At 41.0% G+C, this 15,958-nt stretch overlaps 1 protein-coding gene across 5 annotated transcripts in view; it reads left to right on the top strand.

Annotated features, from left to right (window-relative positions):
* FAM149B1 (family with sequence similarity 149 member B1) overlaps window positions 1-15,958 on the top strand; it is an 82,168-nt gene that overhangs the window by 42,052 nt on the left and 24,158 nt on the right. For 3 of the 5 annotated variants that reach the window (XM_005565519.5, XM_074001840.1, XM_005565520.5), the window contains 2 exons: window positions 1,770-1,937; window positions 7,867-8,054. In XM_005565519.5, coding sequence (XP_005565576.1) covers window positions 1,770-1,937; window positions 7,867-8,054 — 356 coding nt within the window. Of the gene's footprint in view, window positions 1-1,769; window positions 1,938-7,866; window positions 8,055-10,652; window positions 10,751-15,958 lie in introns of all 5 variants that reach the window. The other 2 variants (XR_012417813.1, XM_005565518.5) reach the window with 2 other exon arrangements.

Genomic DNA, 15,958 nt, shown 5'->3' with positions numbered 1-15,958 from the left:
GAAGTTGCAGTGAGCCGAGATCATGCCACTGCAGTCCAGTTTGGGTGATTCAGTGAGACTCTGTATCAAAAAAAAAAAAAAAAAAAAAAAAAAAAAAAAGGGTTGCAGGCAAGCTGTAAGCCTTGGCAGCTTCCATGTGGTGTTAAGCTTGCAGGCACTCAGAGGGCAAAGAGTGAAGGCTTGGCAGTATCTGTATAGATTTCAGAGGATGTATGAGAAAGCCTGGGTGCCCAGGCAGAAGCCAGATGCAGGGGTGGAGTCCTCACAGAGAACCTCTACTGGAGCAGTGCAGAGGGGAAGTAGGGGGTTGGAGGCCCCACACACAGTTCCCACTGGGGCACTGTCTAGTGGAGCTGTGGGAAGTGCGTCACCATCCTCCAGACCCCAGAAGGATAGATTCACCTTGCACCCTCTACCTAGAAAGCTGCAGGCATTCAGGACAGGTGCTCACGCCTGTAATCCCAACACTTTGGGAGGCTAAGGTGGGCAGATCACTGGAGGCCAGGAGTTTGAGACCAGCCTGGCCAAAATGGTGAAACCCCGTCTCTACTAAAGTACAAAAATTAACTGGGTGTAGTGGCGCTCACCTGTAATCCCAGCTCCTCAGGAGGCTGAGGCAGGAGAACTGCTTGAACCCAGGAGGTGGAGGGTACAGTGGGCCAAGATCCCACCACTGCACTCCAGCCTGAGCGTAAGAACAAGACTTTGTCTCTCAAAAAAAAAAAAAAAAAGAAAAAGGAAGCTGCAGGCATTCAACTCCACCCCGTGAGAGCAACCTTGGTGGCTGAACCCTGCAAAGCCATGGGGTAGAGCTCCCTAAGGCCTTGGAAGCCTACCCCTTGTACCTCCTTGTGGGACATCAAGGGGCTCTAAGAGTTAATGACTCCCCTACTGGGTTTTGAACTTGCATGGGACCTGTAGCCCCTTTCTTTTGGAACAAAAATGTTTAACGCCTATACTCCCATTGTATCTTGGAAGTAAATAACTTGTTTTTGATTTACAGGCTCATAGGTGGCAGGGATGTGCCTTGTCTCAGATGAGACTTGGGACTTTGGACTTTTGAATTAACACTGGAATGAATCAAGACTTTTGAGACTTTTCGGAAGGCATGATTGTATTTTGCAATGTTAGAAGGATATGAGATTTGAGAGGAACCAAGGGCAGAATGCCCGCATCTCATATTGAATTGTAATCCCCCATGCTAGAGGTGGGGCCTGGTGGGAAGTGTTTGGGTCATGGGGGAGGATCCCTCATGGCTTTGTACTGTCTTTGCGATAGTGAGTTCCCATGACATCTGGTCATTTAAAAGTGTGTGACACCTCCCCTCCCACACACATTCTCTCTTGCTCCTGCTCCCACTTAACATTCCACCATGAGTAAAAGCTTTGTAAGTCCTCTGCAGAAGCAGATGCCAGCACTATGCTTCCTATACAGCCTCCAGAACTGTGAGCCAATGACATCTCTTTTCTTATAAATTACCCAGTCTCAGATATTTCTTTATAGCAAGGCAAGGATGACCTAATACACAGCTATAGCTGTTTGCATCTAAAAAGACAGCAAGCAGCATCAGATAGTCCATAGTACATGTAGGCAGAATAGTTCTATGACCAGAATTTAATCTTCCTGTTCTGAGAAATGGTAGGTTATTGAGGCTTAGAATAGGTATTGCCAGGGCAAGGGGTGTTTGAGCCAAAACTCATGTAACTGTGTTGCCATAAGAACTGTTTATGTTTAGATAATTAATATTTACTTCTTCTTTCCTCTCCAAGATTTGGTATAAGGGGAAAGAAGTTACATTTTTCATCTTCTTATGCTCATAAAGCATCTTCCATTGCCAAATCCTCCAGCTTTTGTTCTATGGAAAGAGACGAGGAAGACTCTATAATCTTCTCGGAAGGAATAATTGAGGAATACCTAGCATTCGATCACACAGATATGTGAGTATTGTGTCTTTTAAGCTTTTTACTCCCCTCTTATTTTGTGTATTAATACCTATTTTTTCTAAATGACGCTACCAATGTATACAATTAAATATATGCCAGTTTCTGTTATTTATTTTCTCAGGTATCCAGAATTTATATTCTTATTGCTTCCATATACTAGACTTCCTTGTGTATTTTATACCTTCACACATCATTTACCTGTTCCTGAGATTAGAGATTTTAAAATAAGTTTATTTTTTCCCCACATAGTTTGATTTTACCCTTTTGCAAATTACCACCAGTGGGAACTTTTAAAACCTTTTAAAAAAGCAGTTGAAGAGAAATGAACTTTGTTTACATAAATCCTGTTTGAAAAAGGTATATACAGGCCAGGCGCGGTGGCTCACACCTGTAATCCCAGCACATTGGGAGGCCGAGGTGGGCAGATCACTTCAGGTCAGGAGTTCGAGACCAGCCCGACCAACCTGGTGAAACCCCATCTCTACTAAAAATACAAAAATTAGCTGGGTGTGGTGGTGCATGCCTCTAATGTCAGCTACTTGGGAGGCTGAGGCCAGAGAATCGCTTGAACCTGGGAGGCAGAGGTTGCAGTGAGCTGAGATCACGCCACTGCACTCCAGCCTACGCAACAGAGCAAGACTCCATCTCCAAAAAACAAAAAAGAAAAGAAAAAGTTACAAACAGTTTGTTTAAAACCTTATGGTTGGCACAGATTTTATAATTAATGTCTATTTATATCTATTCTTACTATATTCTAATAGTTGTCCTATCACATAGATATGATTTATCTTCTTTACAGGATAGGTGAGAATCAGAGTAGTTAATGATCTGTCTAAAGTAAAGCTAAAACCAAAATCTTACTCATCTGATTCTCAATCCAGTCTTCGCTTCACTATTCCTTGCTACCTTTCTGAAACATTAACCTGTTAAACTATTCCTGTAAGCCTTTAAAAGTCCCAGATTTGATAGTCACAGCAGCATATTTGAAAATAAGTGAGAATTTCTCTTTAGGATATGCGGCTGTGGTTAGGTCTAGTAGTTAGTATTGCGTCACATGATTCTGGATGCATTTTTTTTTCCCATTGTATTTTTTCCCATTGTATTTCCTGCTGAGCCATGTTCATTCACGTATCACTCATGTGCACACAGCCCTAGGGCCAGCTAAATATAAGCCAGGCTTCTATACGTAATACCACTGAGCTAGAATTGGAAGCAGGTTCTTTTGGTTTTTTCCAAAGACTGCCCCCTTCCCTTTCACTTCTCCTGTATCAAATTACTTCTATTTTCTATTTATTACTTCTAGTTGGCCTGTTTCACATTACTTCTATTTTCCATTTTTCCTCAAATCAAAATGAATTTTCAGGTAATACACGGATGATTTTAGAAAGGCAGCCTTCCCTTTAGAAATACCTCTAAGATGTTTTATAAAGTGACAGAGTAGTTGAACGTTTAGAATGTTCCTAATTGAAAAGATTGAGGGTTGAAAAATAAACCAAAACACTTATGGGAAATTAGAGTATACAGTAATTTCAGCAAATGATTTTAGTACAAATGGAAAAACCATCTGGAAAAAAATATAAGGTTCCAAATTTATTCTTTCCATAAAAATAAACTTCACACATTAAAAAAATTAAATGTGGCAAATGAAATCATATACATTTAGAAGAAAATATAACATGGAAGACTGTTTTTAAAAAATATAATTTGAGAATGAAGGCCTTTTTAACCATAACACAAAACCTACAAGTCACATAAGAAATTCTTAAATAACTACACAATATGAAATTTCTGCCTAGACAAAAACCTCATTTCTATGATACAATGCTGCTGTGAAAAACAAATTTAAAAAAATAGAAAAAAACTAATTTCTGCAGTAGGAATTGAAAAAATAAACTCAAAGTCAAAAAACAAATGACACACTAGGCAAAAATGTTTGTTGTTCATTCACGGATAAAGAGTTAATTTCTTTAATATGTACGTCAATAAGGAAAAGACTAAGGACAAAACAAGCAAATAATATCAATATAAAAATAAAATGGATTTTAAACATAAATGAAATTCAACTTTGAAATTAGAGATATAAATTAAAACTATAATTAGGTACTTTTATCTTTTAGATTGGCAGCGAACAAAAGATAAAGAAGTTTCATCATTCCTTGAGTAGGTAAACAGGCATATTCTTTCACCATTGGGCCATCTGACCTCTTTAGAGGAAATTTGGCAGTATCTTTTAAATTGAAATGCACATACCCTTTAACCCAATAAGTTTATTTATAGGAATTTATCCTACACACATAATCACTTGTGAAGCCAAAGAACTGTGCATAAGGATATTAATTACAGCATTGACTGTAAGAGCAAAAGATTGGTTGGTTGATCAATAAGAGGCAAGTTAAGATACAGTACATACAATGGAATATTCCGCAGCTGTTTTTTAAGAGGCAGATTAATATGTTTTGTTTTGTTTTGTGTTTTTGAGACAGAGTCTCACTCTGTCACCCAGGCTGGAGTGTAGTGGCGCGATCTCACTTACTGTAAACTCCACTTCCTTGGTTCAAGCAATTCTCCTGCCCCAGCCTCCTGAGTAGCTGGGATTACAGGCGCCCGCCACCTTGCCCGGTTAATTTTTGTATTTTTAGTAGAGACGGAGTTTTGCCATGTTGGCCAGCCTTGTCTCAACTCCTGACTTCAAGTGACCCACCTGTCTTGGCCTCCCAAAGTGCTAGGATTACAGGCGTGAACCACCGAGCCCAGCCTGGATTAGTATGTATTGATAGGGATCAAGGACCAAGACACATTGTTAAATAGAGAACAAGGGGCAGTAGAGTGTATAATGTAACTTTCTCTGGAACAATGTATAATATTTGCTTCTGGGGATGGGGACTGGGGGACAGAAATGTAGGAGACATCTTTTTCACTATATATCCCTCTGTACAATTTGAATTTTTCTCATCACATGGATGTTATCTCCTCTAAAAGGAAATATAAATTTAAACACAATTAATACTGCTCACCATACTCCCCCACCTAATGCCAGGCCAACTCTTCTTAGGGAAGGCAGAGATGAGAGTCTGTAGCTAGGCTGCATAAGCCTTGTTGCACCCTTCTTTCCTGCCTACATTTTCCTAATACTTGAGATCTCTGTTTCCCTAGGGGTAACTTTCACTGTAGAGACCTGGAGTTATTTATTCCTCTTCTAAGCCAGCTTCAGAATGTGTTTTGTCTTAGTTTATATAATACATCTAACTTAGGTGAGCACAACTACCAGCTAGATTTTTTCCCCCAGAACTCCAGGGCTATTGGTATTCCTGTCTGGAGAAGCAAAGATAACTTGGCTAACTGAGACTTTCTGGGCTACAGACACAAATGTCCCCAGAAGAGCCTCAAGAGAAGCTCCTGTGCTGTTTTGCTCCCCTCCTTTTCCTTTCTAACCAATTACCAAATGTTTATTTGGCTTAGTAAAAGTATACTAATTTTAATCATTTAGGTGGAATGTTTCTCTAATGAATCATCGCCTCAAGTATAATAATTACACAGCATCATGACACTGCCATGCACATCATTAAATATCACATTAATATTAATCTAAGGGCCAGGTGCAGTGGCTCATGCCTGTAATCCCAGCACTTTGGGAGGCCGAGGCAGGTGGATCGAGGTCAGGAGTTTGAGACCAGCCTAGCCAACATGGCGAAACCCCATCTCTACCAAAAGTACAAAAATTAGCTGGGCATGGTGGCAGGCTCCTGTAATCCCAGCTACTTGGGAGGCTGAGGCAGGAGAATTACTTGAACCCAGAAGATGGAGGTCACAGTGAGCCAAGATCGCGCCACTGCACTCCAGCCTGGGCGACAGAGTGAGACTCCATCTCAAAAACAAACAAACAAAAATTAATCTTAAGTTTTCTCCTGTTACAACAAAAATTATTTCCGGTGCTTAATCATCATAACTGCGCAATTAACAATGCTCATTCATTTAAAGCTAAAAAACACAAAATCAGTAGTTGGACCTTTGGAATGTTCCTAACTGAAAAGATTGAGGGTTGAAAAATAAACCAAAACACATATGGGAAATTAGTGTATACAATAATGTTGCGGGAAGTCAGGGACCCCAGAGGGACCGGTTGAAGCCGTGGCAGAAGAACATAAATTGTGAAGATTTCATGGACATTTATTAGTTCCCCAAATTAATACTTTTATAATTTCTTATGCCTGTCTTTACTGCAGTCTCTGAATATAAATTGTGAAGATTTCATGGACACTTATCACTTCCCCAATCAATACCCTTGTGATTTCCTATGCCTGTCTTTACTTCAATCTCTTAATCCCGTCATCTTCTTCGTAAGCTGAGGACGATGAATGTCGCCTCAGGACCCTGTGATGATTTGTGCAGTGTCAGCTGCACAAATTGTTTATAGAGCATGTGTGTTTGAACAGTATGAAATCTGGGCATCTTGGGAAAAAAAACAGGATAACAGCAATGTTCAGGGAACACCAGAGATAAGACTTCCGGGCCGGGCGCGGTGGCTCAAGCCTGTAATCCCAGTACTTTGGGAGGCCGAGGCGGGTGGATCACGAAGTCAGGAGATCGAGACCATCCTGGCTAACATGGTGAAACCCCGTCTCTACTAAAAATACAAAAAACTAGCCGGGCGTGGTGGCGGGCGCCTGTAGTCCCAGCTACTCGGAGGCTGAGGCAGGAGAATGGCGTAAACCCGGAAGGCGGAGCTTGCAGTGAGCCGAGATCGCGCCACTGCACTCCAGCCTGGGTGACACAGCGAGACTCGGTCTCAAAAAAAAAAAAAAAAAAAAAAAAGACTTCTGGCCACCGGACGCAACAGAGCCATATTTCTCCTCTTTCAAAAGCAAATGGGAGAAATATCGCTGAATTCTTTTTCTCAGCAAGGAACATCCCTGAGAAAGAGAATGCGCCCTGAGGGTAGGTTTATAGGCTCTTCTAGAGACACTTGTGTCTGTAGCCCAGAAAGTCTCAGTTAGCCAAGTTAACTCTGCTTCGCCAGACAGGAATACCAATAGCCCTGGAGTTCTGGGGGAAAAAATCTGGCTGGTAGTTGTGCTCACCTAAGATAGATGTATTATATAAACTAAGACAAAACAAATTCTGAAGCTGGCTTAGAAGAGACGCCTTAAGGCGTGCTGTCTTTTATGGTCCAAGCCGAAGGGATGAAATAAGCCCTGGTCTCCTGTAGCGCTCCCAGGCTTATTAGGACGAGAAAAATTCCCGCCTAATAAATTTTGGTCAGACAGGTTGTCTGCTCTCAAACCCTGTTTCCTGATGAGATGTTATCAATGACAATGCGTGCCCGAAGCTTCATTAGCAATTTTAATTTCGCCCCATACTGTGGTCCTGTGATCTCGCCCTGCCTCCACTTGCTTTGTGGTATTTTATTACCTTGTGAAGTATGTGATCTCTGTGACTCACACCCTATTCCTGCACTCCCTCCCCTTTTGAAAACTGCTAATAAAAACTTGCTGGTTTTACGGTTCGGAGAGGATCACGGATCCTGCAGACATGTGATGTCTCCCCGGGACACCCAGCTTTAAATTTCTCTCTCTTGTGCTCTTTCCCTCTATTTCTCAAAGCAGCTGAGACACCTAGGAAATAGAACCCACGTAACTTTCGGGAGCGGGTTCTCCCAATACAATAATGATTCTCAGCCTTCTTTTTCTTGTTCTAGTTTTTGGCAGAATAGTGGGATAGAGTCGGGATAAAAAGGGAAATGCAATCTCTTATGTTGAGAACTGCCTTAGTTCCCAAGACAGCTTCATACATGTGCTCCACATGCTGGGCAGGCAGCAGGGCAGGCAGGGTGGGAGCACCAGTCATTCCTAAGAAGCACAAAGGACAGTGGTGAACACTCAGTGAAGAATCATCATGAAGTTTTTCCCTCTTGCTTCTGTTACAGGAAAGAGGGATTTCATGGCAAGAAATCAGAAGCAGCTACAGAGAAACCGAAATTAGGGTATCCTCCCATTGCTCCATTTTACTGCATAAAAGAAGATGTCCTTGCTTATGTGTTTGACAATGTATGGAGCAAGGTTGTGAGCTGTATGGAGGAGTTGACACGTAGTCACTGGGAAGGATTTGCCTCTGGTAAGGATCTTTGTGAAAACAATGTAAAGATCAATTGTTTATGATTTCTAAACCCTAACCAGTCTATTAGATGATATGCTTCATAGTGCAAAAGGTGGGTATGGGCCAGGCACAGTGGCTCATGCCTATAATTCCAACACTTTGGGAGGCCAAGGGGAATGATCACTTGAGCCTAGGAGTTTGAGACCAGCCTGGGCAACACAGTGAGATCCCATCTCTCTAAAAAAATTAAAAATTAGCCAGGCATGGTGGCATATACCTGTAGTTCCAGCTATGCAAGAGGCTGAGGTGGGAGCATCACCTGAGCCCAGGATGTCAAGGCTGCAGTGAGCTATGATTGTACCACTGCACTCTAGCCTGGGCATAAGGTGAGAGACTCTGTCCTCTCACATACCACAACATGTCTAACACCAGTGGGTGGGGTTTTTCCCCCACAACCCAAGCAATTCTGACACCACATTCTCCAGCAGACACCAATGGAGTGTCCTGTAATTCAATTCAGTTCTGACACAATCTACCAGGAGATACTGTCAGATCCCACAAATTAAGGGCCCAGTCCCACAAGACTACCCCCAACTTCAGATGCCAGTTGCAGGCTCCAAGTTGTGACCTGAATTTCTGACCTACCGCTATTTAGGGCTCTCTGAACCTAGTCCTTTAGGGTTTTTATGGAGGTTTCATTTTGTAGGCATGATTAAATTGTTGGCTATCGCTGATTAACTCGACCTTCAGCCCATCTTCTCCCTAGAGGACAAGGGTTGGGGCTGAAAAAGTGAAAATGTTCCAACCTTCTAATAACATGGTTGGTTCCCCTGCCAACCACTATCTCCCTACCCAATCCTCAGACTATCCAGGAGTCCCTAACCACCAGTCATATGATTAGCATACAAAAAAACACTTACCACTTTGGGTATTATAAGAGTTTTAGGGCTGGTGTGGTGGCTCACGCCTGTAATCCCAGCACTTTGGGAGGCTGAGACGGGCGGATCATGAGGTCAGGAGATCAAGACCATCCTGACTAACACGGTGAAATCCCATCTCTACTAAAAATACAAAAAAAATTAGCCTGGCATGGTGGCGGGTGCCTGTAGTCCCAGCTACTTGGGAAGCTGAAGCAGGAGAATGGCGTGCACCTTGGAGGCGGAGCTTGCCATGAGCCGAGATTGTGCCACTGCACTCCACCCTGGGTTGACAGAGTGAGACTCCATTTCAAATAAAAAAAAAAGGGCAGAGACCAAATGTATGTTTATTATCATCTCATGATATGTTATGATATGACCATATATTTAGTCTCTGCCCCGATTTCAGATCACAGTAGGTCTGACTTATGTTTGTATTTCCCACAGAAACTAACAGGTATTCAGCAAATATTTGAGAATAAGTAGATAAATAAAAAGGCCTAGTCTATGATGATTAGACAGAGCTTGCAGTTTCTCTTTGAATATAATGATTTACGAAGAAAAATCATGTGCAAGTAGCATGTTTTTAAAACTGCTTTATTAAAGCATAATAGATATATAATAAACTACACTATTTTTTTCTTTTCATTTTATTTTTATGTATTTGAAGGGTCCAAGTGCAGGTTTCTTATGTGCATGTATTTCTTAGTGATGAAATCTGGGTTTTTAGTGTACCCATCACTCTCAAATCGTGAATATTGTACTCAACAGGTACTTTTTCAACCGTTGCCTCCCTCCCACCTTCCCACCTTTTGGAGTCTCCAGGGTTTCTTATTCCACTCTGTACGTCCATGTGTACCCATTTAGCTCTCACTTATAAGTGAGAACATGTGGTATTTGACTTTCTGTTTCTGAGTTAGTTTGCTAGGATAATGGCCTCCAGTTCCATCTATGTGGCTGCAAAAGACATGATTCATTATTTTGTATGGTCAAGTAGTAGTCCATTTTATTTATCCAGTCCTCTGTTGATGGACACTTATGCTGATTCCATATCTTTGCTACTGTCAATAATGGAGCGATAAACATATGAGTGTGAATAAATATGTATTTTTTGAGACGGAGTTTCACTTGTCACCCAGGCTGGAGCTCTGTGGCGTGATCTTGGCCCACTGCAACCTCTGCCTCCTGGGTTCAAGCGATTCTCCTGCCTCAGCCTCCCAAGTAGCTGGGATTACAGGTGCACACCACCACACCCAACTAATTTTTTGTACTTTTATTAGAGATGGGGTTTTGCCTTGTTGGCCAGGTTGGTCTTGAACTCCTGACCTCAAGTGATCCTCCTGCTTCAGCCTCCCAAAGTGCTGGGATTACAGGCATGAGCTACTGCACCTGGCTGTAAATATTTTTTGATAATTTCTTTCTCTTTGTGTATATACTCAAGAGTGGGATTGCTGGATCAAATGGTAGTTCTATTTTTAGTTCTTTGAGAAATCTCCATGCTTCTTTCCATAAAGGCTGTACTAATTTACTTTCCCACAAACAGTGTATAAGTGTTCCCTTTTCTCCGCGTCCTTGCCAACATCTGTCATTCTTCATATGGTCGTTGGATACTTGTATGTCTTCTTTTGAAAATGTCTGTTCACGTCTTGTTTCTCTCTCTGTTTCTGTCCCCCTTCCCCCCCACCTCTCTGTCACCCAGGCTGGAGTGCAGTGGCACAATCACAGCTCACTGCAGCCTTGACCTTCTGGGCTCAAGTGATCCTCCTACCTCAGCCTCCTGAGTAGCTGGGACCACAGGTATGCACCACCACAACTGGCTAATCTTTTGTATTTTTTTGTAGAGACAGGGTTTAACCATGTTGCCCAGGCTGGTCTCAAACTCCTGGGCTCAAGCCATCTGCCCATCTTGGCCTCCCAAAGTGCTGGGATTACAGGCGTGAGCCACCATGCCCAGCCTGTTCATGTTCTTTTTCCCCTTTTAAATAGGGTTATTGTTTTCTTATTGAGTTGAAATCCTTGTAGATTCTGGATATTAGTCATTTGTCAGATGCATAGTTTGCAAATATTTTTTGCCATTCTGTAGGTTGTCTGCTTATTTTGTTATTTCTTCTGCTATGCAGAAGCTTTTTAGTTTAATTGAATCATTTGTCTATTTTTGTTTTTGTTGCTTTTGCTTTTAAAGACTTGGTCTTAAATTCTTTGCCTGGACAATGTCCAGAAGACTTTTTCCTAGGTTTTTTTCTAGGACTGTTATAGTTTCAGGTCTTGGGTTTAAGTCTCTAATCCATCTTGAGTTAATTTTTGTATATGGTGAGAGGTATGGGTCCAGTTTCATTTTTCTGCATATGGCTAACCAGTTTTCCCAGCACCACTTATTTAATAGAATCCTTTCCCCAGTGTAGATTTTTGTTGACTTTGTCAAAGATCAGTTGATTGTAGGTATATGGCTTTATTTCTTGGTTTTCTATTCTGTTCCATCGGTCTGTGTGTCTATTTTTATACCAGTACCATGCTGTTTTGATTACTATACTCTTGTATAATTTGAAGTGAGGTAATGTGATTCCTCCAGCTTTGTTCTTTTTACTTATGATTATTTTAGCTATTTGGGCTCTTTTTTGGTTCCATATGAATTTTAGGATTTTTTTTTTCTAATTCTGTGAAAAATGGCATTGGTAATTTGATAGGGATTGTGTGGAATCTGTAGACTGCTTGATCTGTACAGTCATTTTAACAATATGGATTTTTTCAATGAGCATGGGACGTTTTTCCATTTGTTTGTATCATCTATGAATTCTTTAGTCAGTGTTTTGTAGTTCTCCTCATAGAGATCTTTCACCTCCATGCTTAAATGTAATCCTGGATAGTTTACTTTCTTATAGGTATTATAAATTGAGTTGCCTTCTTGATTTGGTCCTTGGCTAGATCATTATTGGTGTATTGAAACCCTACTGACTTTTGGATCTTCATTTTGTATCCTGAAACTACTAAATTTATTTTATTTTTTTACTTTTTTTTTTTTTTGAGACGGAGTCTCGCTCTGTCGCCCGGGCTGAAGTGCAGTGGCCGGATCTCAGCTCACTGCAAGCTCCGCCTCCCGGGTTCACGCCATTCTCCTGCCTCAGCCTCCAGAGTAGCTGGGACTACAGGCACCCGCCACCTCGCCCGGCTAGTTTTTGTATTTTTTAGTAGAGACGGGGTTTCACCGTGTTAGCCAGGATGGTCTTGATCTCCTGACCTCGTGATCCGCCCGTCTCGGCCTCCCAAAGTGCTGGGATTACAGGCTTGAGCCACCGCGCCCGGCAAAGTTCTAACTAAGCGTCCCTGGGTGGGCACGAATAAATTTATTTATCAAATATAAGTTTTTTGGTAGAGTCTTTCAGGTTTTCCAGATATAAGATCATACCATCAGCAAACAGGGCAATTTGACTTCCTCTTTTCCAGTTTGGATGCCTTTTGTTATTTTCTCTTGCCTGATTGCTCTGACAAGGACTTGTTGAATAAGAGTGGTGCAAGTGGGCATCCTTGTCTTGCTCTAGCTTTAGGGAATGCTTTCAGTTTTTCCCTGTTAAGTATAATGCTAGCTATGGGTTTGTTGTATATGGCCTTTATTATGTTGAGGTATGTTTCTTCTATGCCTAGTGTGTTGAGGACCTTTATCATGAAGTAATGTTGAATTTTATCCAGTGCCTTTTGTGCATCTATTGAGATGATCATTTGTTTTTTGTCCTTAATTCTGTTTATATGATGTATCACATTTATTGATTTGCATATGTTGAATCATCCTTTCAACTCTGGGATAAATCCCACTTGGTCATGTTGTAGTGTCTTTTTGATGTGCTGTTGGATACAGTTTGCTAGTATTTTGTTGAGGATTCTTGTCTGTATGTTCATAAGGGATATTGGTCTTTTCTTTTTTCATTGTGTCCTTGTCTGATTTTGGTATCAGCTGTACTGGCCTCATAGGGGCCATAAGCAAGAAGATGTGAGGAGTACAGTCCACTTAAGTCTTGGTCTCACAGCAGCCTATACCAGGGAATCAGGTATTGTCCTAGGTATGCATAGGAGAGCATGGCTTCCCTGTCCCTCCTCTACCAGGTGGTAGCTACAGCAACATCAACTCAAACTTGGCTCAAGGATAGGGTGCAGCCCAGTATTAAATTCTCAAAATGTACCTTGGGCCTGCCACCAGGGAGGGTAGAGCCCCTCAAACTACATATTTAAAGTGTGTTATAAGTTCTGACCTATGTATATACCCATAAAACCGTCACCACAATCAATATAGTGAACATATCCATCACCCCCAAAAGTTTATGCCTTTTGTAATCCCTTCCTCCTGCCCTTGCCTATCTCTGCATCTCCAAAGTGATTATCACAAAAAGAGTGATCTGCTTTCTGCCACTGTAGATTAGTTTGCATTTTGTAGAGTTTCATGTGAGTGGAATCACATGTACTCTTTGTCTGGCTTCTTTCACTCAGGATAATGATTTTGAGATTCATCACTGTCATTATGAGTATCAACAGTTTATTCCTTTTTATTGCTGAGTAGTATTCCATTGTATCACAATTTGTTTATCTGTTGATGGCCAATTGTATTCTTTTCAGCTTTGGGCCATTACATGTAAAGGTGTTATAAGTGCTATTGTACAAGAAATTGGGGGCATACATATTTTTTTTACTGGGTAAATTCTTCATAGTAGAATGGCTGGCTTATAGTTAGATATACATTTCACTTGTTAAGAATTGTTTATGTAGGTTTTCTGTGCTGCTTAACAAACTGTCACAAACAGTGGCTTCAAACAACATACCTCATATATTTGTGAGTCTGAAGTCCAGAAACAGCTTAGCCAGTTCTCTGTTTAGGGTTTCACCTGGCTGCGATCAAGCTGTTGGCCAGGGCTGGGCTCTCATGTGGAGACTCAACCAGAGAAGAAGCCACTTACACTTTTGTGCATTCTTAGAAGCATACAGTTCCTTATAGCTGTAGTATTTATGTCAGCTTTATTCTTCAAAGCCAGGAAGAAAGACTGAGAGCTAGTGGACTAACAAGACAAAAGCCTATATAATATAATGTGATCATGGGAATGACATCCCATTACCTTTACCATTATCTATTGGTCTGAAGCAAGTCACAAGTCTTGCCCACACTCAGAGTGAGGAGATTACACGTAGGCATGAACACCAAGAGGTAGGAATCATGCATGGGCCACCTTAGTGTCTGTCTACTACATGCCTCAATGATTCATGTTCTTCCACATACTAAATACATTCACCTCACTCCCAAGGTTTTCAAGAGTCCCATCCCATTGTAGCATCAGCTCAAAGGTCTGGAATTTTATCATCTAAATCAGGTCCTGGTGTGGATGATGTTCCTAGATGTAATCCATTCAGTACAGGTTCTATACACAATTTCTCTCCATTTGTAGATCTGTGAAACTAAAGAGACAAGTTGTCTGACCCCAACACACCCAGCATACAAGAGTGGGACAGGCAAAGGATAACAGTTATAGACAGTACAGTTAAAAGGAGCAGGGAATGGAAGGTTAAAAAAAGGGTTCACAGCAATTCTGAAATCCAGCTGGGTAAATATTGGAAGTTCCATGACTAAGTTTCAAGGGACTAATCCTCTGCAGTTCTTTGCTCCATTCTCAGGGTGCCTGGTTTCACCCTCTGAATCATCTTTCCTTTTTTCATGAATGGCAACATGTGTTTATAGCTAAGTGGTTTTATCAGTCTGTTTCTTGCCAGTAGAATTTTGGGGGTCTGACAACTTTATTCCATTTTGTAGTGACTCTGTCCCTTTAGTCCAAATTGGCAGTTTTTCTGTTGAAATAATTTTCTCAAAAACTTTCTGGCTCTTCATGGTATCAGTGGGGTTTACCAAATTAGACAAGAGCCACATCTCTATCTTTTCAGATCATTTCTTCCCTATCTTAGGGTCCTGCTTGAACGGCTGGCTGAGAGACAAAGCCCTTATCTGTGGTTTAAGAGGATTTTCGAGATCAACCCTTGATCTCTTGAAGGGACCCTTTGTGTGGGCGAATACTCTAACCTTTTGATCTTTCTGAGATGTTCGTAAAAGGCTGTCTACTCGCACCTTTTTTTCTCTAGATCACTCTGGCCAGTATTAGCATCTTTTACCCTCTAGAGAAACCGAGAATTTTCAAAATCATCAAGTCCTGGTTACTTTTTGTTGATCAGCTTTCCCCTCAATTTTTCTCTCTCATCTTACATTTTATTATAAGCACCAAGAAAAAACTTGGGCCTCACCTTCAACACATGGATTGGATCATCACTTAGAAGTTATGCTTTCTACAAGACCACAGGAGACCATTTCACTAAGCTTTTTGCCACTAAATAACAAATGTCTCCCTCCAGTGACCAATAACATGTTCCAGGTCTAGACTTCTGCTCTCAGTCTGTTCAGAGCAATTTATGCATTTTTTATCATGCTTCTCAAAATTCTATCAACCTCTATCAATAAATAGTCAAAAAGGAAATTAAGAAATGAATTCATTTACAATAGTATCAAGAAGAATAAAAGAAATAAATGTAACCAAGGGAGTACAAGACTTCCACACTGAAAATTATGTAATATTATAGAAAGAAATTAGAGGAGACCTAAAGAAATGGAAAGACATCGCATGTTTTTGGAGTGGAAGGCTTAATATTGTTAAGATGTTATTACTCCCCAAATAGATCTACAGTTTCAGTACAATCCCTATCAAAATTCCAGCTGCCTTTTTTGTAGAAATGGGCAAGCTGATCCTGAAGTTCATATGGAAATGCAAGAGACTTTGAATAGTCAAAACTGTATTTATAAAGAATAAAGTTAGAGGATTCACACTTCCTGATTTAAAAAGTCACGACAAAACTGCAGTAATCAAAACTGGTTGTGTGAAACTGGCATAAGGACAGACAAATAGATCAATGGAATAGAATCAAAAGTTCAGAAATACACCCACACATATGTGGCCAATTAGTTTTCAAGGGTGCCAAGATCATTCA

The sequence above is a fragment of the Macaca fascicularis genome, chromosome 9 (assembly GCF_037993035.2).
Source record: "Macaca fascicularis isolate 582-1 chromosome 9, T2T-MFA8v1.1".
Taxonomy (NCBI): domain Eukaryota; kingdom Metazoa; phylum Chordata; class Mammalia; order Primates; family Cercopithecidae; genus Macaca; species Macaca fascicularis.
Note: the sequence above shows the minus strand (reverse complement) of the source record. Positions and strands in the feature narration are given on the sequence as shown.